This window comes from Geotrypetes seraphini, chromosome 2 (assembly GCF_902459505.1).
Source record: "Geotrypetes seraphini chromosome 2, aGeoSer1.1, whole genome shotgun sequence".
NCBI classification, from domain to species: domain Eukaryota; kingdom Metazoa; phylum Chordata; class Amphibia; order Gymnophiona; family Dermophiidae; genus Geotrypetes; species Geotrypetes seraphini.
This window is the reverse complement of record NC_047085.1, coordinates 68,929,634-68,956,891: the sequence shown is the minus strand read 5'-3', so window position 1 is coordinate 68,956,891 and position 27,258 is coordinate 68,929,634. Positions and strand designations below refer to the sequence as shown.

General features: G+C 41.2%; 1 protein-coding gene across 8 annotated transcripts in view; it reads left to right on the top strand.

The window, feature by feature from the left end:
- Positions 1-27,258, top strand: part of VPS13B (vacuolar protein sorting 13 homolog B) — a 1,237,203-nt gene that overhangs the window by 440,363 nt on the left and 769,582 nt on the right. For all 8 annotated transcript variants that reach the window (XM_033933145.1, XM_033933154.1, XM_033933146.1 and 5 more), the window contains one exon: positions 20,535-20,644. In XM_033933145.1, the coding sequence (XP_033789036.1) occupies positions 20,535-20,644 (110 nt within the window). The remainder of the gene's footprint in view (positions 1-20,534; positions 20,645-27,258) is intronic.

Sequence of the window (27,258 nt, the reverse complement as noted above, 5' to 3'; positions counted from 1 at the left end):
ATATTCATACAGCTCCCTCTCTGTCTCCCCTTTCAGCTGTTCGAATTAACTAAAAGAAATATGATGCCTTTTAAAAGGCAAGCCATTCTGGGATTCATTTACTACTAACTTGGGGAGCTGTAGGGGGCTGTTGTAAATATGCACTTTAAGATTTACTGATAAGCTACACATTCTTGTGGGAGTAAAAACCAAACATTACAAGTTGTTCTAAAAGGAACTAACTGGCAGTCAGTTCACCTTGTTATCTGATTAAACCCAAGATGAAAGTGGTGATTTTTAGCACTACAAGTGCTTTGAATAAGTCTTATGGGATTTGAGGGGAAAGTTCATACATATGGGAACCACTAAATCAGAGTTTTAGTAGTAGCATGGAATTTTTGAGAACTGAAAATGTGTATCTTTTTAAAATATCATGTATTATCTAAAACGTCCATGAGGAATTACATAAAAATTAATTATTAATATTTTTCTTGCTCATTTGATTCTACAGAAATATGTCTCTCTCCTTTTTTTCCCCTGCTATGTTAGCAGGATTTAGTAGCAGGAGTCTCCAATTTTCCCATCACTTTTAGGAGATGTACTATTTTCTTGATATCATCCTTCACTGTTTAGCTCTTGCACTCTTTTAATGCATCATCACCGAGCCACCCACCCCCAAATAAAAAAACCATGCAATTATGTTAATAATATCAGGAATCAGGCATTTGATCTATTATAGATGCTCTTAATTTTAGTAAAAAATGTCATCCCTTTTCTAACACTGTTTATGAATGTTCTGTACATTAATGCACATACTGAAAAATATTAGTTTTGTAAAATCTAAAACTAACTCTGGCTTTTATTAAACCGTGGTAGAGCTTCGTTCCCTGGGCCAGTGAGGTAAATACTCCGACACTCATAGGAATTGAATGAGCATCGGAGCATTTACCTCGCTGGCCTGCAGTAAAAAGCTCTACCGCACTTCAGTAAAAGGAGCGCTAAGTTTAAAAAAATTTCATGTGCTGTTTTACTCCAAAGATGAGTACCAGTACCCCTATTAATTCTGGCTAAATAGATAATATCTGATGCTTTTGAAATCATAGCAAATAACTTAGGGCTCCTTCTACAAAGGTGCGCTAGCGTTTTTAGCCCACATACCGGATTAGTGCGTGCTAGCCGAAAAATTACCACCTGTTTAAAAGGAGGCAGTAGCGGCTACCGCATGGGGCATTTTAGCGTGCGCTTAGCGCACCTTTGTAAAAGGAGCCCTTAATGCAGTACACTTTGATCTTGATTGATACCATTTGCTCATATTGGTATATCTTCTGAATATAATGGAATTCAGAGCACTAAATATGAATAATTAAGCCAAATAGAATTACATGATCAATCAGAGTGAAGGAGTGGCCTAATGGTTAGAGCTTCTGCTTCAGCACCCTTCAGCTGTGGGTTTGAGTACCTGATTACTATTTAATTTAAGCTGCTTAGAATATAAGCAGTATATAAAAATTAAAACAAAACTGCTGTCTCATAAGAACATAAGAATAACCTTACTGTGTCAGACCAATGGTCCATTGTGGTGTAAATTCGCTGTGTTTTTACAGTTCTTACTTCTTATAGTAAACCGCACTGAACCGTGAGGTATTGTAGTTTTTAAATACATTTATTATTGTTATTTTTATTCTCAGACTAACCTATTATCCAGGGTTACTCTCACAGGACCCAGTTGTCCTGGAGGATCCAGATTGCTTAAAGTCTTACGGCACAGCTCTTGAGTGCACAGCCTTAGTACACAAAGGCTGTTCGGAGGTGGTAGTTGCCACTCACCTGAAGTCCAAGAAGCAGTCAACCTTTGCCACTTATGTGAAGGCCCAGAGATGCTTACAGGCCTGGTGTACCCAAAAGAGTGAAGACCTGGTTACAGCACAGGGTCGCTGTTTCTAGCTATCCTTCAAGAAGGGCTTGAGAAAGGAATCTAGCCCTTGGTTCCCAGCCCCTGCACTCAATAGCAATGTGCATATTCTCTCTACTATACTGGTAGAGAAAACTTACACAAACCGACCACCGCACGTGTGCAGGAGAACTGTGTTTTTCTTGTTATTCGCATGTGAAAAGTGTGCATTCATTCCAGCTACTTTGCATTCACCTAGTACAATTACACCATGCATATAATTTGAATACCAGTAGCTTTGACCATTGGAGTGCTGTTTTTCTGCACTGTTCCTTCAGCGTGGGAGTTTTGAGCAGTGGTCCAGAAGTGCATATGTATAAACTCTCACTAACTAGGAGAATCATACATGTGGCACTTAATACAAAAAAACTGAATAGCATCCTCCATACTCCTGGAATGCTGTCTGCATATTAAACTAATATAAAGAGCTTTACAATAATTTAGTAAATACTTTTATTCAGTGTTTGCTTCTCATTAAAGCGCATATACATTTACGATGTTGATTAAAATATCCTGTGGTGACAAATCTCCCTCTTGTTCTCTTAATTAGGATAATTGACTATAGATGAAAGATGTTTCTGGAGTGAGTGGGAATAAGGGCTAGATTCACAAACCCCCATGCCCGATCCATGCCCGATTACATGCAGGCCGACGAATTCACAAAAGACCTGCATGCAAATGGGGATGATCGTTAACATGCCCCCAACCAACTGAACGGATTGCTAGAGCCCTGACAGTAGTGACAGGAGAAGCAGCCTCCTGTCACTGCTGTCGGGGCTTCTGCAAGCTTTTTAAAATTTTTTAATCAGGCAGATATTTTGCGTGTTTTGCACACGTAAAATATCAGACCGATTAAAAAAAAAAAAAATTAAACCACCCTCCCTCTCCCGACAAGTGCCCCCTCCCTCTCTGAACCCAAAAATCTGACGCCGCATTTAAAATTATGGCAGGAGGGATTCCAACTCCCTCCTGCATTTGCAAAACCGCCATCGGCCCGGCCCAGCCGGGCCTGGTCCACCCCTCCCCATGCCTTAAACCGCGGCTCTTAAAATTATGGCAGGAGGGTTCCCACTCCCTCCTGCCATATCTACTATTCCCCCACCCCCAAAAACAAATGGCAGGAGGCTTGCTGATGCCCTCCTGCCACCCAAAGGACGCCCCCTCCCAGTTCCTGCCGGACCCACTCCCCTTCCCATACCTTTACAGTTGGGAGCAGGAGGGGTGCTCAGTCCCTCTTGCTCCAGGCCTCGAAGGATGAGTGCGGCCTTAGGCCTCGCCCCAGTGCATCATGTGATGCATGGGGTGGGGCCTAAGGCCCTGATTGGCTGAGGCACCTTGGGCTCCTCAGCCAATCTGAGACTTCCTTAGGGAGGAGTCTAAGGAAGTCCCTGATTGGCCATTGCTCTTAACAATGAACTCTAAACTAGGGCAATCCAGTAGCCCTTTTTATTTGATTCATGGGCTCTATCAATTACTTCTAAATTAGACAAAAATAATTTAAACCCAACAAACCATATAATACCTTTTCTTTTTTATATACCTGTTCTAAAGCTTTAATTCTAAGTTTAAATCAGCAAAAGCTCTTTAGTTCAGTTGACAGCTAAAGTTCACAAAGGCCATTCTTTTTCATTCTGATTTATAAATTTTCAAGTTGTAAAGGTTCTTTCTGTTAGCATATATGTGAATCTAAATTTATCAGAATGCTACTGTTTCATCAAACTGATATATTTCATACATAGATACAAATAAGAAAATGAATTCTGAAGGAATTTTTTAACACATGAAGTGTTGAAGTGTCTATAAATTATTCATATTCAAGAAATAATAGCAAATAAAGCATATGGCAAAAAAGAGACGTAGCAATAAAACTCAAATAGGCATTAAACAATTAAACTGATACTATAAGCAATACATATAATACTGCTGCTCTAAATGTTTCCTTCTAATCTCCAGCCTGGTTATAAGGACTACTGGTTAAAATAACTGAGCACATGAAAGTCTTATCATTACTTTCTTTTCAGCAGACCTCACAAAAGAGGAAACAGAAAATAAATAAGTAGTAAGGAAAAAAATATATGATAAGGAAGGTGTTAACAATAGCATCTGCTGCCACCAGAAAGTTCTTTAAGAGGTAAGTCTATAAATTACAAGCACAATCCAATCAACTAATACTGACAGTTTTAAAACTTTTAAGACCTGTTTTTTATCACATGAAGACATTTCTAGACCTTTGACACGGTCATGAACTGTGATTATAACTGATCTAGCTTATGAGCCACATGGAATCAAGGAGTAAGTAGGTGCTTATCTTTACTATGATATCTGCAGTTGCCAAGCAGAATATATTTTATTGCTTACAAATCTAAGAAGTAAATCAGTCATGCATCAGCCCTAGCTAGCCTCTTCACTGAATCACTTATTATTTCAGACTTTTTAAAGAATAGTCTCCATAACTTGAGGATGCGTTGTAACCCTCAGCTCAAGTGTGCGGTGACTAAGAAAGCAAATCATAGAATGTTAGGAATTATCAGCAAAGGAATGGGAAACAAAGATGAAAATGTTATAATGCCCTTGTATTCTGGTCACTGAATTTTTAAAAAGATATAGCAGAATTAGAACAGAACAGAACAAGCCATTTCTAGTCCGCATAACCGGTAAGTTTGATGCGGTTTACAAAATTTAACAAATAATACAAATTAGAGAAAATTGATTAATTTGCAAACAAATGTGTCTTCAGTTGTTTTCAAAAAGGATTGTAAGACATGGAACTCAATAACAAAGGTTTCAGTTCCTTGTCCCAGAAAGCCGCCTGATAAGAAAGCAAATATTGATGGTATTTTGTATAATGACAGCCTTTGACAGAAGTAAAAAGGCTGTGTGAACTGCGTGAATGCTTGAATTGAGTAAAGGAAAATAATTCAGATAAGTAAATGGGCGCCATGCCAAAAAGGACTTTGTAACAAAGGTACAGAGAAGGGCGACAAAAATGATAAAAGGGATGTGACCACATCCCTATGAAGAAAGGCTAAAGCGGCTAGGGTTCTTCAGCTTGGAGAAGAAACAGCTCAGGGGTGATATGATAAGGCAGTGTTTTTCAACCTTTTTAGACCTGTGGACTGGCAGAAATAAAAAAATTATTTTGTGGACCGGCAAACTACTAGGACTAAAATTTAAAAATCCCATTTCCGCCCCATCTCCGCAAGCTCGGTCACCTCAGTAACTATAGAAAAATAGACAAATATAGTGCAAAATATAAACAGCAGATATGAATTCTCAAAACTGACACGTTTTGATCACTAAGTTGAAAATAAAATCATTTTTCCTACCTTTGCTGTCTGGTGATTTTATGAGTCTCTGGTTGCATTTCCTTCTGTCTGTGTATCCTTTCTTTCATTTCTTTCTTTCTGCACTCAGGCCCAAGAATTGTCCCTTTCTATTCCCTCCCTCTTTCATTCCTATGCCCTTAGTGCCCCTGGTGCCTCCTTCCCATGTCCTTAGTGCCCCCAGTGCCTCCTTCCCATGTCTTTAGTGCCCCCAGTGCCTCCTTCCCATGTCTTTAGTGCCCCCAGTGCCTCCTTCCCATGTCCTTAGTGCCCCTTCCTGTCTTTAGTGCCCCCAGTGCCTCCTTCCCATGTCCTTCTCACTGCCTTCCACACTTTGTCCCACCCCAACCCCCGAAGCCAGCCTGCCTGCCTGTCTACCTCTCTCCCTCCCTCCCTGGCCAAAGCTAGCCTGCTTGCCTGCCTACCACCTTCCCTCCCTGCCCCGCAAAAAAAAAAAAAGCCTCCCTCCTTCCTTTCCCCTGTTCTTACTGCTCTGCTGCTGCTGCTACTGCTGACGGGAAGTCTTCTTTCCGACGTCAATTCTGACGTCAGAGAGGACGTTCTGGGCCAGCCAGGCATGCTTTTCCCCTCGATCGCCTATTTTCTGACTCTGCCATGCAAATTATCTAAAACCCCATGCAAACTAGCCAAGCGATTGATGCATTAACAACACTTGGCTATGCAACCCCCCCCCAGGGATTGTAGTGATCCAGAAAAATATGACTGGTAAGACCAGTCGCTTACCTGTCACCAATAGTTCAGCCCTTACAGAACATATGTCTCATTAAAACAAACAAACAAAAAGCCCCTCCCTAGACGATGATGGTCCTCCCCGACATCCCCCCAATAAACTGGCACCAGGAACCGATCCGCTCCCTCCCCATGGTAGTGAAAATGACAGGAGGGATGCCCACTCCCTCCTGCCATGGCAACTCCCCCTCCACATGAGAGAAAATTAGGAGGGATGCTCACTCCCTCCTGCCAGCAGGGGCCCCTCTGAACCATCCCCTTCTCCAGAAAAAAGGCAGGAGGGATGCCCACTCCCTCCTGCCACTGGATGCTCCCCTGGTACCTTTTTCAGAAGTTGGAAGCAGGAGGGAAGAAGTCTCTTTCGGCTTTTCTTAGTTCTCTCTTCCTTTTCTTGAGATTGAACCAGGCGGAGGAGAAGCTGCAAGTGTTGGGTTTTATTTCCTTGGTTTCCTCTAGGTTTTCATGCAGGGTCTTGACTGTGTGTACCAGTTTGATGCAGCTTATTCAATGGATATCAGTTCAGGTCCGATCATCTCAGCTATTTTAATGGTGTCGGATGATAGTTTTTCTAGGTTCACTGAGTTAAGGTTGAGTATCATTTTGAGTGGGGCGGTGTTCTTAGTCTGGGGTTCTGTAACTGAGTTTGAGTTGGAACGTGATAATGTAGTGGTTGAACCAGGGTACTGGTTCAGAGACATAGCGTTGGATGTGACAGTCGGTGAGTTGGTCTTTTTGTGTGAAGACTGCTGTGTGGATGATTGAAGTGATGATCTGGTGTCCAATCATAAAATTCCTCCAAATGTCTTTTCAGAATCTACAACTCACTGATCTCTACAGATGGTCTGTGCATGCGTTGGGATCGCTATTCAGCAGTCGGTTGGGGGCGTGATTCTGAGTGTCCTCATTTGCATGAGGACTCATCATGAATCAGCCCCCCGGACCTGGATCGGATCCAGATTGGATCTGTAGGTCCGTTTAGTGAATCCCCCCCCCCTTAGTCTCTAGTTCAGGGGTGTCAAAGTTCCTCCTCGAGGGCTGCAATCCAGTTGAGTTTTCAGGATTTCTCCATTGAATATGCACTTCTTTCATTGTATGCTAATAGATCTCATGCATATTCATTGGGGAAATCCTGAAAACTTAACTGGATTGCGGCCCTCGAGGAGGGACTTTGACACCCCTGCTCTAGATAATCTGTTCTTCCCTTGTAGTCTCCTTTCATAAAAGGAAGAAAAAGAATGTCTGACACTCTTTGCCCAGATGAAAAGTAGCAAGTAATTTGATGATGCAGCAATTTGTAAAGCTTCTCCCAGCAGCATAAAAGGCTTACAGACATTTTCATTATCTTTAAAGTTTGTTTATTTATTTTATCTATGGAGGAAACATTTTAATCATGCTTATTATTTTTTGATATTAGGTATACAGTATAGGGTTGTTTGGTCAGAAAAACAAGACAGATGCAACCAGTTGACTGAGATGTGCAAAAGTAAGATCAGTTGTGAGGTACAACGTACCAGATTTTCCTAGACTCTTCAGTTTCAAATAAAAAAGAATAAAGACAAACTAAAAAAAAGTAACTGAGAGATAAAAAGTTAGAAAAGTAAATTCAAATGCAAATGCCTTTCTAGGTTATAAATAGGAAATGGAATACTCTTACAGGCAGAAGTTGATAACAATGGGTGGTCTTAAAGCCCTCTGTGGTAACATTTTAAGAGGGAATTTGTTTGACAAGCAGTAACCTTAATCTTTTGTGCTATTTCCTTATAGCTTGTGAATGTATAAATTCAAATTCACACATTGTTTTTGATTTAAAAAAATCTTTCCTTGAATAAGTTAATTGTGTCTGTACACTACTACAGCATGGTTTGCTTGAATGTTACTGCCCCCAGATGGATGTGAGAGGAACAAATACTGAGTGACTAGAAAGCATTTTGTCTGCATAGTTTTAAAAGCAATAACTTTAGTTACTTCTACTACTAGCGCTTCTAGATGAACACAACACATGAGAGAGCCCCTGCTGAGTATCCTATTGTTCTCAGGGATTAGGTGTTTGGTTGTTGTTGTTTTTTTTTTGTTTTTTTTTAGTGAAGTGGGCTTCATAGCATTTAGCATGCATTGATACCCTAATGTTCATGCAAAGACACACTGCTTGATGAGCTACCCCCTAAATGGAAGTATAGAAGCATTAATGTATTTCTTGTTTTCTTAGCTTATATTTAGTTGCTGTACACAGATGCATTTGAAATAATTATACTATTCCATGTATTTACTGCCTTATTAATATTACACTATATGGAAGTTCTTTTATTTTTTATACATGTAATTTGCCTTTGAATATTTTGTGTTAAAAGCTGCTTTTTGTAATAAGTTGTACAAATTAAACAGTTGGAAGAAATGTACCTTATCTTTTGAAATCAATATGGCCATGAATAAAAGAATCTTGCTGCCAGAGCTGTCACAAATGAATAATGTGATATATCTTTTTCCAGAAACTGCCAGCAGTCCACTGGATTAGTGCTAAATTTCCAAGCTTGGGTTGCTTTGATTTGAAAGATTATTTTTAACAAGCCTCATACATAGCATAGTCAGGGAGATAAAAAAATGAGGTATTAATCAAGATTTACTGTTACCACAGCATTAAAAAAAATTTGAATGGCTATTTCTACCCAAGAAGAGGAATAGTTAATTTTTTAAAGTGTTACTAGCCAAGTCAAGTGTTCTTTATTTATTCTGAGTAACTCATTCAGTAAATTCCTCAAATCTCCCATAGGGCAATGTGTAGAAAGGATGTTTACAAGTACAATGTTAGTGTTATAGTTATATTGTATGCCTGTTTAACTGTAGTTTGGTTTATGCCCTTCACCTAGATTATGATTCAAAGCATCATTAAATGCATTCTGCATTTGCAGATGTAGAAGGACAAAGGTCATTTGACAACTATAGTTGGATTTTGATTGATTTCAAAAATAAGATTAAAAAAATATATTTAAAAAGTATTCTTTGCAAGTTTCTGCTTTAGATTTGGTAATCAACTTCTTTCTGTTTGCTTACCAAGAGCCAGATGTACTGAGCACTTTTCCCAGGGATACCAAATGAGAAAAACCCTTTAATACATCTTGCGCTGATCTTTTTGAGATTATACACCCATGCCTTGGAATAACTATTTTCAGTGACATAATGGAAAGATAGAGATTATGACTTTATAAGTACATATAAATATATAAGCATTCCCGTACTGGGACAGACTAAAAGTCAATGAAGCCCAGTATCCTTTTGCCAACATTGACTAATCCAGGTCACAGGTACCTGCCAGAATTCTGAAAGACTAAATAGATTTCATAACACCTATCCCAGGGATAATAATGAATTTTCCCCAAGTTCATCTTGATAACTAATTTAATTTCCTCACTTGTCCTTCCTATTTCCAGAACATTATGTTATGTTTATTAACAGAGTAACATACATAATTAAAACGGACAAAAACACAAATAAACCAGCAAAATATGAAGAAACCCAAAGACTGAAGCCTCAGTGGATTGCGGTCATCAAACAAAACAGATGGGGTTTTTTGGTTGTTTTTTTTTACAGTTTATTAAATGCATGCAAGTTCTTTTGATGTCAAATAGTCACAGGGAGTCTATTCCATTCTAAAGGACCTGCACATGAGAAGGAACCTTTCCTTATGGCTGTAAGTGCAGTTGTTTGCATCACCATTGTCACACCTCAACTACTTTTGCTCACTGCACATCAACCCCAATCCTGGTCCTTCTAATCAGTTCTCAGCCTATTCGTGCAAAGCTAATTCAAACATCTCCAACCTTAATTCTGTTCTTCTCCTCTTCCCTTCTCTACCTTTCTCATGTGCCCTATGGAATGCTCACTCCATTTCCAACAAGATCATTTACATTCATGACCTCTTTGTCTCTAATTCTTTCCACCTACTTGCACTAACTAAAACCTGGCTCTGCCTTGAAGGCTGTCTCAGTCACTGCCCTATGTCACAGTGATTACCAGTTCTCCCGATAGGTCACGGAGGAGGGTTTGGACTGCTACTCTCACCCTTCTGTAGACTTCAACTTCTTCTCCTTAGTCTTACTGCTTCTTCTCCTTCAAAGTCCACTCCATCTGTTTATTCATTCTCCTCCCTCTCCGATTAACAGTTTTAGATTTGTTAGGAACTAGGCAACCTTCTGGGAAAGGGGGAGCTTGTTCCGAAAGGACAGACTCCACCTTAACCAGGATGGAACCAGGCTGCTAGCGCTAATGTTTAAAAAGGAGATAGAGCATCTTTTAAATTGAGATGTGGGGGAAAAACGACAGTCGCCTGGGAGTGGATGGTTCGGTGTGAGGTATCCTTGGAGGATACTATTGAAACAGGATATTTAGGGAGTCCCAGTAGAGAGGTTCCGATAATGGTGAAAGAAAGCCAGGAGGGTTTAAGAGGAAGGCAGAGTTAAAAGACTCATATTTTCTCTGTCTTCTCAGCAGCCTGTAGTTTTAAGAAAAAAACACAATTTGAAGTGTCTGTATGCAAATGCTAGAAGCCTAAAAAATAAAATAGGAGAGTTAGAGTATATAGCACTGAATGATGAGATAGATATAATAGGCATCTCGGAGACCTGGTAGAAGGAGGACAATCAATCGAACACTGGGTACAAATTATATCGCAAGGATAGAGTGGATCAAATTAGAGGGGGGGTTGCGCTATATGTTAAAGAGAGAATTGTATCTAATAAAATAAACATTCTGCATGACATAGATAGCAGTGTGGAATCCTTATGGATAGAAATTCCATGTATGAAACCTGATGCCTTCAAACATACCGTAGTTATGCCACTCCTGAAGAAACCCTCACTAGACCCTACCCGACCCACCAATTATTGCCCCATCTTTCTCCTTCCCTTCTTATCCAAGTTACTCAAACATGCTGTTCGCTGCTGTTGTCTTGACTTTTTAATCTCAAGTTATTCTCGACCCCCTTCAATCAGGCTTTTGCCCTCTCCATTCTATGCCCTTGCTAGAGTCTCCAATGATCTGCTCCTGGCCAAATCCAAAGACCACTACTCTGTCCTCTTCCTCCTCCTTGATCTATGGTATCTGCGGCATTTGACACTGTAGATTACCGCCTATTCATTGATACTCTGTCCTCGCTTGGATTTCAGGGCTCTGTTATCTCATGGTTTTCTTTCTACCTTTCCCGTTGCACTCTTAGCGTGTTTTGCAGAGGATCCTCCTCCGCTTCCATTCTGCTAAAGGTCAGTGTACCTCAAGGCTCTGTTCTGTAGCCTCTTCTTTTCTCCATTTACACTTCTTCCCTTGGAGCTCTAATCACCTCCCATGGCTTCAGGTACCATCTCTATGCTGATGACTCGATAATCTACTTCTCTACGTCCAAAATTTATACAGCAATCCATGCCCGAGTTTTGGCCTGCCTGTCTGACGTTGCTACTTGGATGTCTTGCCACCATCTGAAGTTAAACATGGTCAAGACAGAACTCCTTTATCTTTCCTCCTAAACCTGCCTCTCCTCTCCCTATGTTCTCTATTTCGGTGGATAATGCTCTCATCCTCCCTGTCTTATCAGTTTGCAACCTCTGGGAGTTATCTTTGACTCTCCTCTGTCCTTCTCTGCTAAAACCTGTTGCTAAAATCCAGAGTTTACTTTCTGAACACACTGCCAAGACCATTATCCATGCCCTCATCACCTCTTGCCTGGATTAATGCAACATGCTTCTCGCAGGTCTCCCGCTAATTCATCAGTCCCCCCCTTCAATCTGTTTAGAATTCTGCTGTTCACCTTGTATACCACAAGGGTCATTATACTCACATTACCCCTCTCCTCAAGTCACTTCATTGCCTCCCTGTCTGCTTCCGCACACAGTTCAAATTCCTCTTACTGACCTACAAATGTACTCACTCTGTAGCTCCTCAGCATCTCTCCTTTCTTATCTCTCCCTACACCCCATCCCGGGAACTCTGTTCTTTGAGCAAGTCTCTCTTGTCTGTACCCCTCTCCTCTACTGGCAACTGCCCCTTCTGCATTGCTGTGCCATATGCCTGGAACAACCTGCCTGAATCAGTATGCCAGGCTCCACACCTGGCGGCATTCAAATCCAGACTCAAAGCCCACTTTTTGAAGCTGCAATTAGGTCCTAACTCTTGCAGCTTGTAATACACTATATGTGTTCTCATTTCCTCTGTAGCCTCTACTCTCATTAATCTAATCTAATCTAATCCTTAGATTTGTATACCGCATCATCTCCACATTCGTAGAGCTCGAACAGTAGGTTTACAGTAGGAGAAATAGGAAGGAACTACAACAGAGGGTTAGAGGTAGAAGTGTGAAGAAAATTTAGAGGACTTGGGATGCCAAGATATAAGAGTTTCCTTGATTCCTAAATTGGAGGGAGACTTACATTTTTTGAGAAAAGCCAGGTTTTCAGATGTTTGCGGAAAACTTGGAGAGAGCTCAAGTTCCGAAGAGGGGAGGTAAGGTTGTTTCAGAGCTCAGTGATTTTGAAGTGGAGGGAGGTCCCTAGCTTTCCTGTGTGGGAAATGCCTTTTAGCGAGGGGAAGGATAGTTTTAATTTGTGGGAGGATCTGGTGGTATTAGGGTTTGAGGAATTCCAAGAAAGAGGGATAAAGGGAGGGAGGATACCATATAGGATTTTGAAAGTTAAACAGACGCATTTATAGTGGACCCTGGCGATTATCGGAAGCCAGTGGAGCTTGGCCAGGAGCGGGGAGACATGGTCAAATTTACTTTTAGCGAAGATGAGCTTGGCTGTGGCATTCTGAATCCGTTGGAGTCTGTGGAGGTTTTTCTTAGTTAGGCTTAAGTAGATAGAGTTGCAATAGTCCAATCTGGAGAGGATGATGGATTGGACAAGGAGGGTAAAATGTTTTTGATGGAAGCAGGATCTAACTTTCCTCAGCATGTGAAGGCTGAAAAAGCATTTTTTTACCAAGGATTGGAGGTGGTCATTGAAGGACAATGTGGAATCAATGATGATGCCCAAGACCTTGCTCGAGAACTCAAGCTGCAGAGAGGAGCCAGAGGGTAGTGGGATGGAGGTAGGTAGGTGATCTAGTTTTGGACCGAGCCAAAGAAGTCTTGTTTTGGACTCATTCAATTTCATTTGCACAGTGTGGGCCCAGGATTGTAGGTTCATTATACAAGAGGATATGTTCTTAGACAGGTCATTGAGGTTCGAATCGGTCTCGAGGAGGATGAGGATGTCGTCTGCATAAGTGTAAATTGTTTCAAGGGGGGATAGGTGGAGGAGTTTTAGGGAGGATATATAGATGTTGAAAAGGATAGGGGATAGTGGAGAGCCTTGCGGGACTCCACAATTCGGTTTCCAGGGGGAGGATGAGGTGCCATTCATGTTAACAATGTAAGAACGAGAGCGGAGGAATTTAGAGAACCAACCTAGGACTGTGGCGTTGATACCTATCTCAGAGAGTTGGTAAACAAGAATATCATGGTGAACAGCGTCGAAAGCAGCGGAAAAGTCAAATTGTAGGAGGACAGCAAACTTGTTTCGAGAGTGAAGTTGTTGAACCCTTGAAATCAGGGAAGACAGTAGGGATTTGGTGCTGAAGTTAGGATAAAAGCCATATTGATAGGGTAAAAGAATAGAGAATCTCTCTAAGTATGATGAGAGTTGGGAAGAAATGATGGACTCTAGCATCTTGGTTAGGAGAGGGATATTTGCAATTGGGCGATAGCTGGATGGTATGGAAGGGTCAAGGTCAGATTTTTTCAGTAGTGGGGTCAAGACCATATGACCCATTTCTGGGGAGAAATGGCCCGACTGAAGGGCGGAGTTTATGAGAATGGTGATAGAAGAAATAGCCTGAGTGCAAATGTTCTCGTATAGGTAGGAGGGGAATGGGTCCAAAGAGCAATTACAGGATTTCAGTTTGAGGCAGAGATTGAGGACCAGGGATTCAGATACGCGCTCAAAGGTGGTCCAGGATCTGTCAGCTGGGATAGGGTTGGAGACCATTAGGGTGGGAGTGGAGTCGGTGGGCACTAGGGAGTTGTAAGAGACTGAAGGAGGGAAAGAGTATCTCAAGGAAGAAACCTTATCGTTGAAGAATTGTGCTAGAACATCGGCTGAGGGAGAGGAGGGGAGCAAGGTGGGGTCTCTTTTGGAGGTTAGGGAGCGCCAGATGTTGAATAGAGTACTGCTTTGATTGTTGGACCTGGAGATTTTGTCACCATAGAAGTTCTTTCTTGCTTTTTTTTAGTGCTGTATTGTACTGCTTGATATTGACTCTGCAGGACTGTCTGTCTATAGGACATTTTGATTTTTTCCATATGTGCTCCAGAGCTCGACATTTCTGTTTTAGCTCTCTGTGATATGGGAGGAACCAAGGGGCCTTGCGAGGATAGGAGATGGATTTAGTGGAAAGGGGGGCGAGGGAAAGATAGGTGGATTTGGAGAGAGAGACCCAGTTATGTCAATTAGTACCTGAATCTGCAGGCTTAGGGGCAGAGGAGAATAGATTGAGAAATTTAGACCAGAACAGGTCGCTTGTGATTTTTTTGCGGAAGATAATGGGGTTGGAAGTACGGGGTGAAGCCCCAAGGTGCGACATAAAGATGGGGAGACAGAAAGCCCCTAGGAAGTGGTCAGACCAAGGGACATGTTCCCAGCGAGTGTCGTCAATTGACGTCTTGTGAGCGGTGAGGTCGAGGAAGCTAATGAGGTCTAGTGTGTGCCCCTTTTCGTGGGTTGGGGATGGTGCAGAGGGGGGTGAGGCTAAGGGAGGTGAGGAAGCTAATAAGTTCAATCGTTTCCTTGCTGGTGATGTCGTCTAGGTGGAGATTGAAGTCTCCGATGATCATTAATCTTTGGAACTTGAGGAAGGCGTTTGTTATAGTCTTAAGGATGAGTTCAGAGGAGTTATTCCAAGGGGTAGGTGGGCGGTATAGGAGCAGGATGCCCAGTGGGTGAGGGTGAAGTTCATCGTTGACGGAAGCAAGCATGTATTCTAGTGAGGTTTGGCAACCCTTTTCGAGGAGCTGAACATCGAAAAAGGATTTGTAGAGAATTTCCAGGCCACCTCCTTTACGGTTAGATCTAGGTGAAAAGAGACCTTGGTAGCCATGGGAGCAGAGTTCATTTTGTGTAAATAGGTCGTCTTTTTTAATCCATGATTCCGTGATGCATAGGAAACCAGGGTCAGAATCTTCAAGTAGGTCCTTCAGAATTTGAATCTTGTTGCAAGCGGATCTTGCGTTGCAATAAAGCATTGGGACTGGGGTGAGCGAATCAGAGGCAAGGTTGGGGAGATTGGCAGGGGAAACAGACTTTAAAGAAGCATAGTTTATTCTTCGGGGGTTTTTTTTGGGAGGATATGGTCTGGTGCAAATCAGCGTGGGGATTTTGAGGCCAAGGCAGATATTATTGGTATTTGCGGAATTGAGAAGATCGGGAGAAGGAGGTATTACGCAGAGGGTGGAGTTGAGGGAAAAGCAAAGTAGGAGGAGAAAGGGCCACGAGGGTGGCTTCATGGTGAGAGGTTGTTGAGCCTTTGGTGAGCTTTTCGGTTGTGAAAATATATGCTTTGATATACGAGCATTTTGGATTACGAGCATGCTCCTGGAACGGATTATGCTCGTAATCCAAGGTACCACTGTATATATATATGTATATATATATATATATATATACACAGTGGTACCTTGGATATATATAGTGGTACCTTGGATTACGAGCATAATCCGTTCCAGGAGCATGCTCGTAATCCAAAATGCTCGTATATCAAAGCAAGTTTCCCCATAGGAAGTAAAGGAAACTTGCTTTGATATGTTCCCACCCCAAACCTCCCCCCCCCCCGAGGCCAGCAACGCTGCTCTCCCCCCCCCCCCACGAGAACCGGCATTGCTCCCCCCGAAGGCCCCCCTCCGCGCGAACGGGCACCCCCCCATCATGCACCCCCCCGCCACCATCGGGCACCCCCCGCCGCCACCTGAGATCCCCCAACCCACCCGAACCCTCTTCTTACTTCCAGTGTAGCCTCCGCATCGGCATCGCCAGCATCAGCATGTTCTGTGCCCAAAAATCTGCTTCCTGTGCCGGGCCTTGAGCCTTGTTTGTTCCTTCTTGAGTAACATATATTGATCCACCCTGTGTCCTGTGTGTCTTTTATAACTTAGATTGTAAGCTCTTTCGAGCAGGGTCTGTCTCTTGCATGTTTAACGTACAGCACTGTGTGCATCTAGTGGCGCTATAGAAACAATAAATAGTAGTAGCAAGAAGCCTATTTTTGGTAGCAGAGTACAGTGTCTTTGAAGGCACATAGACTTTTAAGCAAGTCCGCCAATAATCAGGTGCCTGTTGATGTAAGCTCAAGTAGACAAACAAAAGTACTTTAAATCTCACTTGATATTCAATTGGTAACCATTACAAAGAAATCAAATAGGAGGACACTTGGTCAACCTTAATTAATCCATACAATAGCCATATAGCAGAATTTTGTGCAAGTAGCAGATATTCCCATAAAGGCAATAATCAAACCCTGATAAAACTAGGGATTGCAACACTTCTTTGAAAATATTGCTCTGAAAGATATGAGTGAAATTTACTCTACATTCTCAACTTATAAACATAGAAACATGATGACAGATAAAGTCCAAATGTCCCATCCAGTCTACCCATCCACAGTAACCATTATCTCTTCCTTTCTCTAAGAGATGCCAAGCATCTATCCAAGTTTCAAGTTTTATTTTAATTTGATGAGTCGCTTAATTTAATTTTTACTAAGCTAGTTACAACATAGAAAAAAAATAACATTTATTTTATCATAATGTTTAAAAATTTTAAAACAATAGTTAAGACCAACAGACATACAGACCAACCGAGACACTAGGTAAAAAAATGGCAGAACTACAATTCAATATTTTTAGGGTACAGAAGAGAACCATAAATGGAAAAAAACATTAGGAGGGGGAAGGTGAAAACCTGGAGGGTAATGTAAAATTTTTGAACATAATTTATAGATTAAAAGTGTCTTTAAAAAGAAAGCTTTTTAAATTACTTTTAAAATGACTCAAATTTCTTGAATTGAAACACAGTTTGTCTCCACCACTTCTTCCGGTAGACTGTTACATGCATCTTTCACCCTTTCTGTAAAAAACTATTTCCTTTCCTAAGATTACTCCTGAGACTATCATCTCTTAATTTCATCCTATGCCCTCTCATTCCAGAGCTTCCTTTCAACTGAAAGAGACTTGACTCAAGCACATTTATTCCACATAGGTATTTAAACATCTCTATCATATCTTCCCTCTCCCGCCTTTCCTCCAAAGTATACAGATTGAGATCTTTAAGTCTGTCCCCATATGCTTATGATGAAGACCATGCACCATTTTAGTAGCCATCCTCTGGACTGACTCCATCTTTTTTATATCTTTTTGAAGGTGTGGACTCTAGAATTGCACACAGTATTCTAAATGAGGTCTCATCAGAGTCTTATTCAAGGGCATCAATACCTCCTTTTTCCTACTGGCCATACCTCTCCCTATGCACCCTAGCATCCTTCTAGCTTTTGCCATCACCTTTTCAACCTGTTTGGCCACCTTAAGATCATCACATACAATCACACCCAAGTCCCACTCTTCTGTCATGCACAGAAGTTCTTCACCCCCTAAACTGCACTTCAGGTTTTTGCAGCCCCTTGCATTTCTTAACCCCTTGCAGCACCTTGCTTTTCTTAGCATTAAATTTTAGCTGCCAAATTTCAGACCATTCTTCAAGCTTTTCTAGGTCTTTCTTCCTGTTGTTCACACCATCCGGAGTGTCTAATTTATTGCAGGTTTTGGTATCATCCGTAAAGAGGTAAAACTTACCTGACAGCCCTTCAGCAATATCGCTTATAAAAATGTTAAAAAGAACAGGCCCAAGAATAAAACCTTGAGGCACACTACTGGTAACATCCCATTCCTCAGAGCAATCTCCATTGACTACCACCCATCTGTTGTCTTCCACTCAACTAGTTCCTGACCCAGCCCGTCTTTTTGGGGCCATTCAGAGGGCACTCAGTTTATTTATTAGATGTCTGGGTGGAACACTGTCAAAGGCTTTGCTAAAATCTAAATAAACCACATCTGGCGCATTCTCTCTATCCAATTCTATGGTTCTCCAGTCAAAGAAATTGATCAGATTTGGAAACTAAGCCATTCTAGATTTCATTCTTCTTTTATATTTATGTATTATACTTACATTATTGTAAACCGAGTCGAGCACCTTTTGGTTGAAGACCCAGTCTATAAAATTAAGATTTAGTTAGTTAGTTACCTCTAGTGAATCCATGTTAAATAGCACCTTGCAAAGCCTACTGTGATTTTGGATCGGTGGGTTTGGGGTGGGGAAGGTATGGGTGGGGATTGTTGGATCTGATGCTTTGTATTTGATTTTTTTTCTATTGTTCTCTATTGTTGGCAACTGTTGGTTGGATTTCTATTGTTTGAAAATAAAAATTGATTCAACCTAAATAGCACCTTGCAGCAGTTCACTATTTACTCTCCTTCATTGAGAAAAAAAATTACCATAAAAAAATCTTTATTAATTTTCAAATATTAACAGGGCATTGCAAAAATTTTAAGCATAAACGAATCAAGAAAAGCACTTTAAATATACAAACAATTACCATTTAACATTACCCTCTCTTTTCTGTCCTGGTAACCAATTCCTAATCTATAACAGAGCATTACTTCGTTTCCCATGACTTGAATTTTCTCAGGAGTCGCTCATGATGAACTTTGTCAAAAGCTTTCTGAAAATCTAGATGCTTTACATCAACCAGCTCACTTGTATCCACATGTTTATTTACACCTTCAAAGAAATGAAGGAAATTTGTGAGGCAAGACTTCCCTTGGCTAAACCCATGCTTACTCTGTCCCATTAAACTATGCTAGCCTACATAGTCTGTAATTTCATTTTTTAAAATAGTTTCTACTATTTTGCCCAGAACTGAAGTCAGGCTTACCCGTCTGTAATTTCCTGGATTATCTAGCATTGCATTGCATTGCATTGGCTACCCTCCAATCTTTAGTTACCATGAATAATTTTAACGACAGTTTATAGATCACTAATGGCAGATTAGCAATTTCATGTTTGAGTTCTTTCAGTATCCTTGGGTATACCAGTCCAGGCAATTTATAACTTTCTTACTTTTTGATTTGGCTCTGTACATCTTCCAGATTCACTGAGTTTTCTTCCAGTTCTTCTACATTGTCACTCTTGAAAACCATTTCTGGTACAGATAGATCTCTTACATCTTCTTTTCTAAAGACCAAAGCAAATAATTAATTTCGTTTCTCTACTATATGTTTGTTATCCTTCAGTTCCCATTTTGCTCCTTCAAGATATAATGGTCCCACAGATTTCCTCACAGGCTTTCTGCTTCTGATATACCTGAAAAAGTTGTTACTGTGAGTTTTTGCCTGTGTAGCATGATTCTCTTCATATTCTCTTGTGGCCTTCTGTAGTAATGCTTTACATCTAACTTTCCAGTGCTTATGTTCCTTCTTAGTTTCTTCATTCGGATACATTTTCCATTCTTTAAAGGATGTTTTCTTGGCTCTTATAATCTATTTCACTTCACCTTCTAACCATGCTGACTCTCATTTGCTCTTCTTTCCACCTATGTTAATATATACAGTAGAATACATTTTGTCTGGGCTTCTAAGATGATATTTTTAAATGTCTATGCCTGATTTAAATTTGTGGATGATTCTTTTATCTTTTTACTATGCACTGCATTCCACTACTCAAGAACTTAAGAATAGCCTTACTGGGTCATACCAAAGGTCCATCAAGCCCAGTAGCCCGTTCTCACAGTGGCCAATCCAGGTCACTAGTACCTGGACAAAACCCAAAGAGTAGCAACATTCTATGCTACCGATCTAGGGCAAGCAGTGGCTTGCCCCACTCATGTCTTTCTCAATAACAGACAATGGACTTTTCTTCCTCCAGGAAATTGTCCAAACCCTTCTCAAAACCAGGTTGTGCACTTAATTAGAAACTATGGAGAAGAACATAGGGCAGTGGTAAATGGAATCCAGATTGTAGAAAGAATGATTAGTGTTACACCTGGGGATTTTTGGTGGGTCAGTTCTGTTAAATATTTTGATTTGGCTAGAAGAAATTTTTTTTTTGTTTTTTTTCAGATACTAAAACTTGTTACAAGGTGGATGGTTTGTTTGAATATGCAGAGTGAAATGTAATCTAAGAAAGTTCAAGGAGTAGTCAGCTGTTTTTAATAGTTAAGATTCAGTGCAAAAAGACCAGGGTTGAGAATCACATATTTGGGATGCAGAAATCAAAGGGAAATAGTACATGATGTAGTTTAGTGAGATGCATTAGCTAAGAGAGAGGAATTGGTGATTTCAGTAAATAGTAAAGCTACAGTAATTAGTTTTACAATTTAACTATTAAATATGAGTGTTATAACCAGAGAATGTGATGCTTTTATGTTCTTTCAAAACCTTTAAGATGTGTTTTTCAAATCTTTTGTAGGTGCAGTGCTGTTGGCTAGTGTCCAGGGAATAGCAATCAGTGTTGATCCAATACTCTTTACATGGCTTATCTACCAGCCTCAGAAGTGGAGCAGCAGACACACTCAACAGGTATTGTACCAATTTACAGAAAATCATCTATCTGTTTTTTAATTGTTTGGCTGTGGCAATTTTTGGCTAAAAAAGAGTTTTCAAAAACAGTTTTGTAGATAAGTAGGTATCACCTTTCTCAGGACTGAATGCGTATTGGTTGGCAGTAATCTTAAAGCTGAAGTTCAGAACATGGAAATATGTTTGTTTAGATTTCTGGTAATTCCTGGGATCACACACTTGGTGGCAAATATGACATTTAAAAAACTATGAGTTTTATGGTTGTTATTGCCATATTTACAACCATCAGAACTGAAAAAACTGCTCTTCGCAGCAATATTGTGGCTCATGGGCTGCTGTTATTCTTTGTTTGCTAGTTTACTTGGAGATTTTTTGAAGTGTAGAATGAGACTGTGTATGGTATGTTATAGGGAGCTGACATGGAAATCTTATCTCACGTATTTTGGGCCAATTAAATTAGTCACATTTTGTGTGGGTTGCATCCCCAGTATATGCTATTGTTGGTGTCTAAATTTTTAAATATTTGCAGAAATATAAACAAAGTTGAGATCAGACTGTTGATACCACTACTAAAAACAAAAATTATATTTATTCGATATCCTTTCTCAGCCAGTCGTTTTCCTATACTGCAACTTCCTTTTGGAACTCTGCCTCAGGAGTGCCATTTGGAAAAGTAGTTTCTGACCTTCAGGAACCAGTTGAAGCCATGATTATACTAGCAGACTTTTATATGAAGTAATTTTAGGAAAGTATGGGGAAACGTTTGATTGTATTTGCTTAGTTTGTAATTTTATTAAATACTAGTCTTTAAGCCCGTTACATTAACGGGTGCTAGAATATATGTGTGTCTGTCTTTCTTTCTTTCTGTCTCTCTCTCTCTCTCCTTGGCTCCCTTTTTCTGTCTGTCTTTCTGTCCCTCTCCCTAATAAACTAAACAACTTCAATGGTAAGAACAACAAAGTTAAATTGGCAGGAGAGGTAAACAACATTGCCAATGCAAAATTAAACTACCCAAATATAGTATCACATACTATTGTTATTTTGTTTACTCCCTGGAGAATTCTGCAAATTCTGCATTATTTGTAGTATTTTTGCACAGAAGTTTTCTATAAGGCCTGAAATTCTCTCCTTCCTTTTTCCTCCTCAGGCTCCAGCCTCCCAGTTCTCTCTACAAACCCAGCAAGAACTCTAATTCTGCCTGTCCCAAAATCTTCTCCAGCATGCAGTACTCAAACCGCTCATTCTTTCTTCCCTCTAGACATACCCTGACCTCTAATTCTTCCCCCCCCCCAGACATACACTCCCACTTCTTATTCTTTCTCCTCCTGTTCCCAGGTATCATTATATCATTTCCCATGGCACACAGTCACGCTTGATCTCCTCCCCGTCCCAAAACACACCAGTAGAATACTTTCATCTTTTTCTGCCATCTCTCCCATCCATATGATGAATATTATGCTTTCTCTGCTCACCTCTCATTCTTCTGGTGCACCCTCCAAAATCCCCAATGAAACACATTCAGCGTAGTTGCAGCATTTCCCCCACCCCTTCCCTTCTCTTACCGCGATCTTGCCTGCTCCGTTCGGCCCCTCCCCTGCGTTCTGGCCTGCTGCGATCTGGCTGCTCTGTTCGGCAGGAGTCCTCTTATTTGTCGGCCCCCTCTTCCCTTCCCTTCCTGCGGTCTTGAGCTTCGGTCTGGCCGCTCGCCTTGCTGTTTTGTTTTGTTTTTAGTTGAAAGACGCGGCGGTGGTTCCTCTCATGATCCGCACCTGTGTCATAAGTCCGACGCAGGCGGGGATCATGAGAGGAGCCACCGCTGCGTCTTTCAACTAAAAAATGCAATATGGCAGGGGGAGGAGAGAGGACTTCAGGCAAGGAGCAGGGCAGAGCAAAAAGCACGGACCGACAGCTGCTGCGTCCGACATCCGCCTCGGGGGAGGAGAGAGGACTTCAGGCAAGGAGCAGGGCAGAGCAAAAAACAGCACGGGCCGACAGCCACATGGAAAACGGACGCACGCGATGGGAGTGCGCATGCGCGGCCTAGCGTTTTATTATATTAGATAGTGCCTCCTTGCACTTTCATATTCTCTGTGGATTCCTTCTAGCAAAATAGGTGCTGTACTCAAATACCAGGTTATTTTCCAGGAGTGGGGAAATCACTGAAGGACCCACCCCACAATCTCCAAACTCAGCCATCCAATACCAGCTGATAGCATGAGAATCTATTAGGTAACATTAAAGGAGAAATTCTTTAAACCATTTTTCCTGTCACCAGCATCTCTCCCAATGTAGATAGAAATCTGCAAAGGTAGAATATATCAGAGAGCTGATTTTGATGTGAACTGTGTCACCAGGAGAGGCACCAATGATAGCAATAGCAGATTAAAGAAACACTAGGCCACTTTATAGCTTGTAGCATTCTCTGTTGTCAGCAGGGATTGAACTGAAAAGCCAATTTCTAAACTGTCTTAACGCAACTCCTGGGACAAAACAAAGAACCAACGATGATCTACTTGTATATGTAACTATATTTATCCCAGGACAAGCAGGCAGCATAATCTCACATATGGGTGAAGTCATCCATGGAGCCCGGTACGGACAGTATGAAAGTGAGCTATCACTTTAAGTTTTAAGAAACTTTGCGACTGCCTTATTTAATTTGTTTTCTTTGAGTTTTTTTTTACTTTATTTCTCCCCCCCTCAAAAAAAAGAACAACTACTTTTATTTTGTTCTGAGTCTCGGGGCTTCAGCTCTTCAGTTGTTTCTTTTTTCTTTGCCTCGGCAAGTTTTGCTTCTTTCAAACATTGAGTTTAATTTCGCCAAAAAGATTTTCCTCATTTTCAAGCCTGTGGCAGGGTTTTAAAAATTGCTGCTGGTGTCAACGACCCATTTCGATCACCGATCCTCATAATTGGTGTATCTAATGTTTAGGTCCTGACCACCAGAGTCTTGTATTCAGTGTTCTACACTGAAAAAGTGCTCCATTAAGGCCTGTCGGATTCAGCAGAAGAAGCTGTTTGGCTCGAGCATAGACCGGAGCCATTGACAATACCTCCTGTATTGATATTGGCATCAAAGAAGTCACCTCCTGCCTACCGGAGCCATAGACGATACCTCCTTCATCTCTTCATCAAAGAAGTCACAAGTGTCGAAGGTCTCTACAGCATCGAGTATCTTGATACAGGCCGCTTATCGACACCACTGTTCTACATCGCAGGATGTCTCCCCCTCTAGATGTGCAGCCTCGTCGAGGTCATCCTCTTCGAGACATCCTTCTGCAAGGTACCAGCTAGTGAGCCTTCAGTGCCGGTGCATGCTGCTCGCAGCGATCACTGACCTCGATGGTATCAAGTTCCTTGATGCAGGCCATAAGACGATGTCATCATTCTGCGGATCCTCTAGTTGTCTCTCCTATACAATGTGCATCTCCTTTAAAGTCACCCGTACTGAGACAATCTGTGACGCCAACTGGCCTGCTGAATCATCGGTACTGGTACATTCCTTCTGGCAGAAGCTCAATGACTTCTTCCACAGGGAGATTGCCACTGTTTTTAAATCGCATTGTATGCATCTTCTGCAATCAACTCCCTCTGTACCGGGCCCTTCGGAACATGACACCTTGAGGCCCCTTGGTACCGCTACTACTGATCCATTGCAGCATCAAGGATCTCTTCTAAGGTATCATTCCTTTTTCTTCCGGCACCGATATCTCTCCAGGCATGATACCTTTACCACTTCTACGTCATCTTAATGTTCACCTTCAAGGCATCGATTAGCTATGGCACATTGTATGACCCCCTTCTTCACTGGATCATTCCAAATCAAAACGATCATATGTTTTGAAACAAAAGAAAGCTCTTCATCGGGACACTTCAGACTCTTCATTGGACCAGTACTGGAAGCGTCGCAGGGCTTCTTGTAAACATCCTTTTCAAGGGGGTTTTTCTGATTCCACCGACTCACAGTATGAGGTTTCTTTCTCTGAACCTGAATTTTTTGACTCCACACTTTTCACCAACAGTTCATCATTGATGGACTTGCATTTACTGCTTACATTAATTGACTCTGCAAAGACTTATCAGTCACAATGGAGGCTGATGTATCATCTTCTGCATTTCTGGATATTTTATATTTTCAAGAACCTCCTCAGGAATTCTGTCAGTTACCAATTAACGACCTGTTTAAACAGATCCTATTTAAGCTTCAGAAATTGTATGATTGGGTGGAAGAAGCCCCCAAAATTTGGACATTGTTGGCCTAGAGTGCAGCACTTTGGAGCCGGAACGGCATTTGTTTGATTTGGTCAATGCGGTTTGTATATACCTTATCCACCACGGACCCCTGAGCAAGGTGTTGTCCGAAACACGGACCGTGTTGGGTCCATTGGTTGGTAATAAGGTGGTATATTTACCATTAATATTGTAATAAACAGTGCCTACATCTTGCACATGGTCTGCAGTTTTTGTTTTGGTTTTTGCGTGCTGTTTGTTTACTACAGATTCCGTTGGATTTTCTTTTCGTGTTATTCAGTGAATGTAACATCTGCCAGAATGAAATTTGTACCAATCTGCTCTGCCCTTGCGGCAAAGAAGATCTGATTCTCCCTGCTCTTTCTGGCAAGACTCGGAGTACATCATGTGGGACAAGATCTTTTTTTAAGATTCTGGATTTTTTGAACATATTGACTAATTCTCCGCAGGCGCCCTGACCTGGGAACTGGCCAACGACACTTGGGTTCTCTAGATTACAGAGACAATGTGCGACTGCGGCCAAAAAAGCAAACATGATGCTAGGAATTATTTAAAAAGGGATGGTTAACAAGACTAAGAATGTTATAATGCTCCTGTATCACTCCATGGTGAGACCTCATCTGGAGTATTACGTTCAGTTCTGGTCTCCTTATCTCAAGAAAGGTATAGTGGTGCTAAAAAAGGTTCAAAGAAGAGTAACAAAGATGATAAAGGGGATGGACTAAAAGGGAAAGACTAAAAAGGTTAAGCTCTTTAGCTTGGAAAAGAGACGGCTGAGGGGAGATATGATTTGAAGACTACAAAATCCTGAGTGGAGTAGAATGGGTAGAAGTGGATCGATTTTTCACTCTGTCAAAAATGACAGAGACTAGGGGACACTCGATGAAGTTACAGGGAAATGCTTTTAAAACCAATAGAAGGAAATATTTTTTCACTCAGAGAATGGTTAAGCTCTGGAACGCATTGCAAGAGGTTGTGGTAAGAGCAGATAGTCAGTGGCGTACCTAGGGTATGTAGCCCCCGGGGCCCATAATTTTTTGACACCCCCCCCCCATGTAAAAAAATATTTTTTGTAATAACCATGAAACTGAATAAATGGTCATAATAGAAACAGGCAGTGAAAATTTTCTTTTATCGAACCTCATATATGTAACCATTAATCCAAACATAACATAAATTATGTCTGAATTGTCATGACATCAGAAGTACATATGGAGTAGTTGCAGGTGATGCTTGGGACAGTTCTGATTGTGTTAGTTCGGATTTATGTGTTTTTTGAATAGAAAGGTTTTTATTTATTTTTTGAAGGTTTTGTAGTTTGTGGTCGAGGTCAATAGGTTGTAGAGTTGGGGGTCGAGTGTTGCAGCTCGAATGGCTAGGAGGTTGTCGAATTGTTTTTTTCTTTTGACATTTTTGGTTGGAGGGTGTGTGAATGGTGCGTGAGTTCTCCTATGTCTGCTTGAGGTGGATTGAATTATTTAGCTGAAGAAATTAGTTACCCCCCCATTCCACACACATTAATTCTCTTCCATTTTTGTTCCCATTATAAAAAACACTGATAAGTTCTCAGAAAAAAAATACATTAAAATAAGAAGTGAAAACAAAGGCCCCTACAGATGAGAACATAACATAAGAATAGCCTAACTGGGTCAGACCAATGGTCCATCATGCCCAGTAACCCATTCTCATGGAAGCCAATCCAGGTCACTAGTACCTGGTCAAAACCCAAAGAGTCGCAACATTCCATGTTACCGATCCAGGGCAAGCAGATGTTTCCCCCATGTCTTAATAACAGACTATGGACTTTTCCTCCAGGAATTTGTCCAAACCTTTCTTAAAACCAGCTACACTATCTGCTTTTACCATAACTTCTGGCCACTTCATTTTTAAGCTTAGATCTTTCCTTCCAAACAGAGACTTTGCTAGATGTCAAATACAGCACAAGGTAACTTCACATGGACTTAGCTGTGCAGGAAATGTGAATCTCCTCATACACCCACCATATAGTGCAAAAATGTGCAAAGGTCTGTTTTTTTCTTTCGATCACTACATGCCACACAAGCAGCACTGTTACAAACATATTCTGTAGGTCAGTGCTAAGGTTTATAAAGTTTCCTTCCTTGGACCAGAAGGAGATGCTGACAAACCACTGGAAGAGATCCCAAAATAACTACCCAGGAACAATACCCAAAGACCCACTCAGTGTGTGAACCAGTTGAGTGGAGTGGAGTGGACTAACTGGGGGGTGGAAATGGGCCCAGAATTTACTCAGCAGAATTTCACAGATCACGTCTTCCTCTCAACACATTGACACGCTGCCACCACCACCACTAGGAACACCTCACTAGGTAGGCCAGCAATGC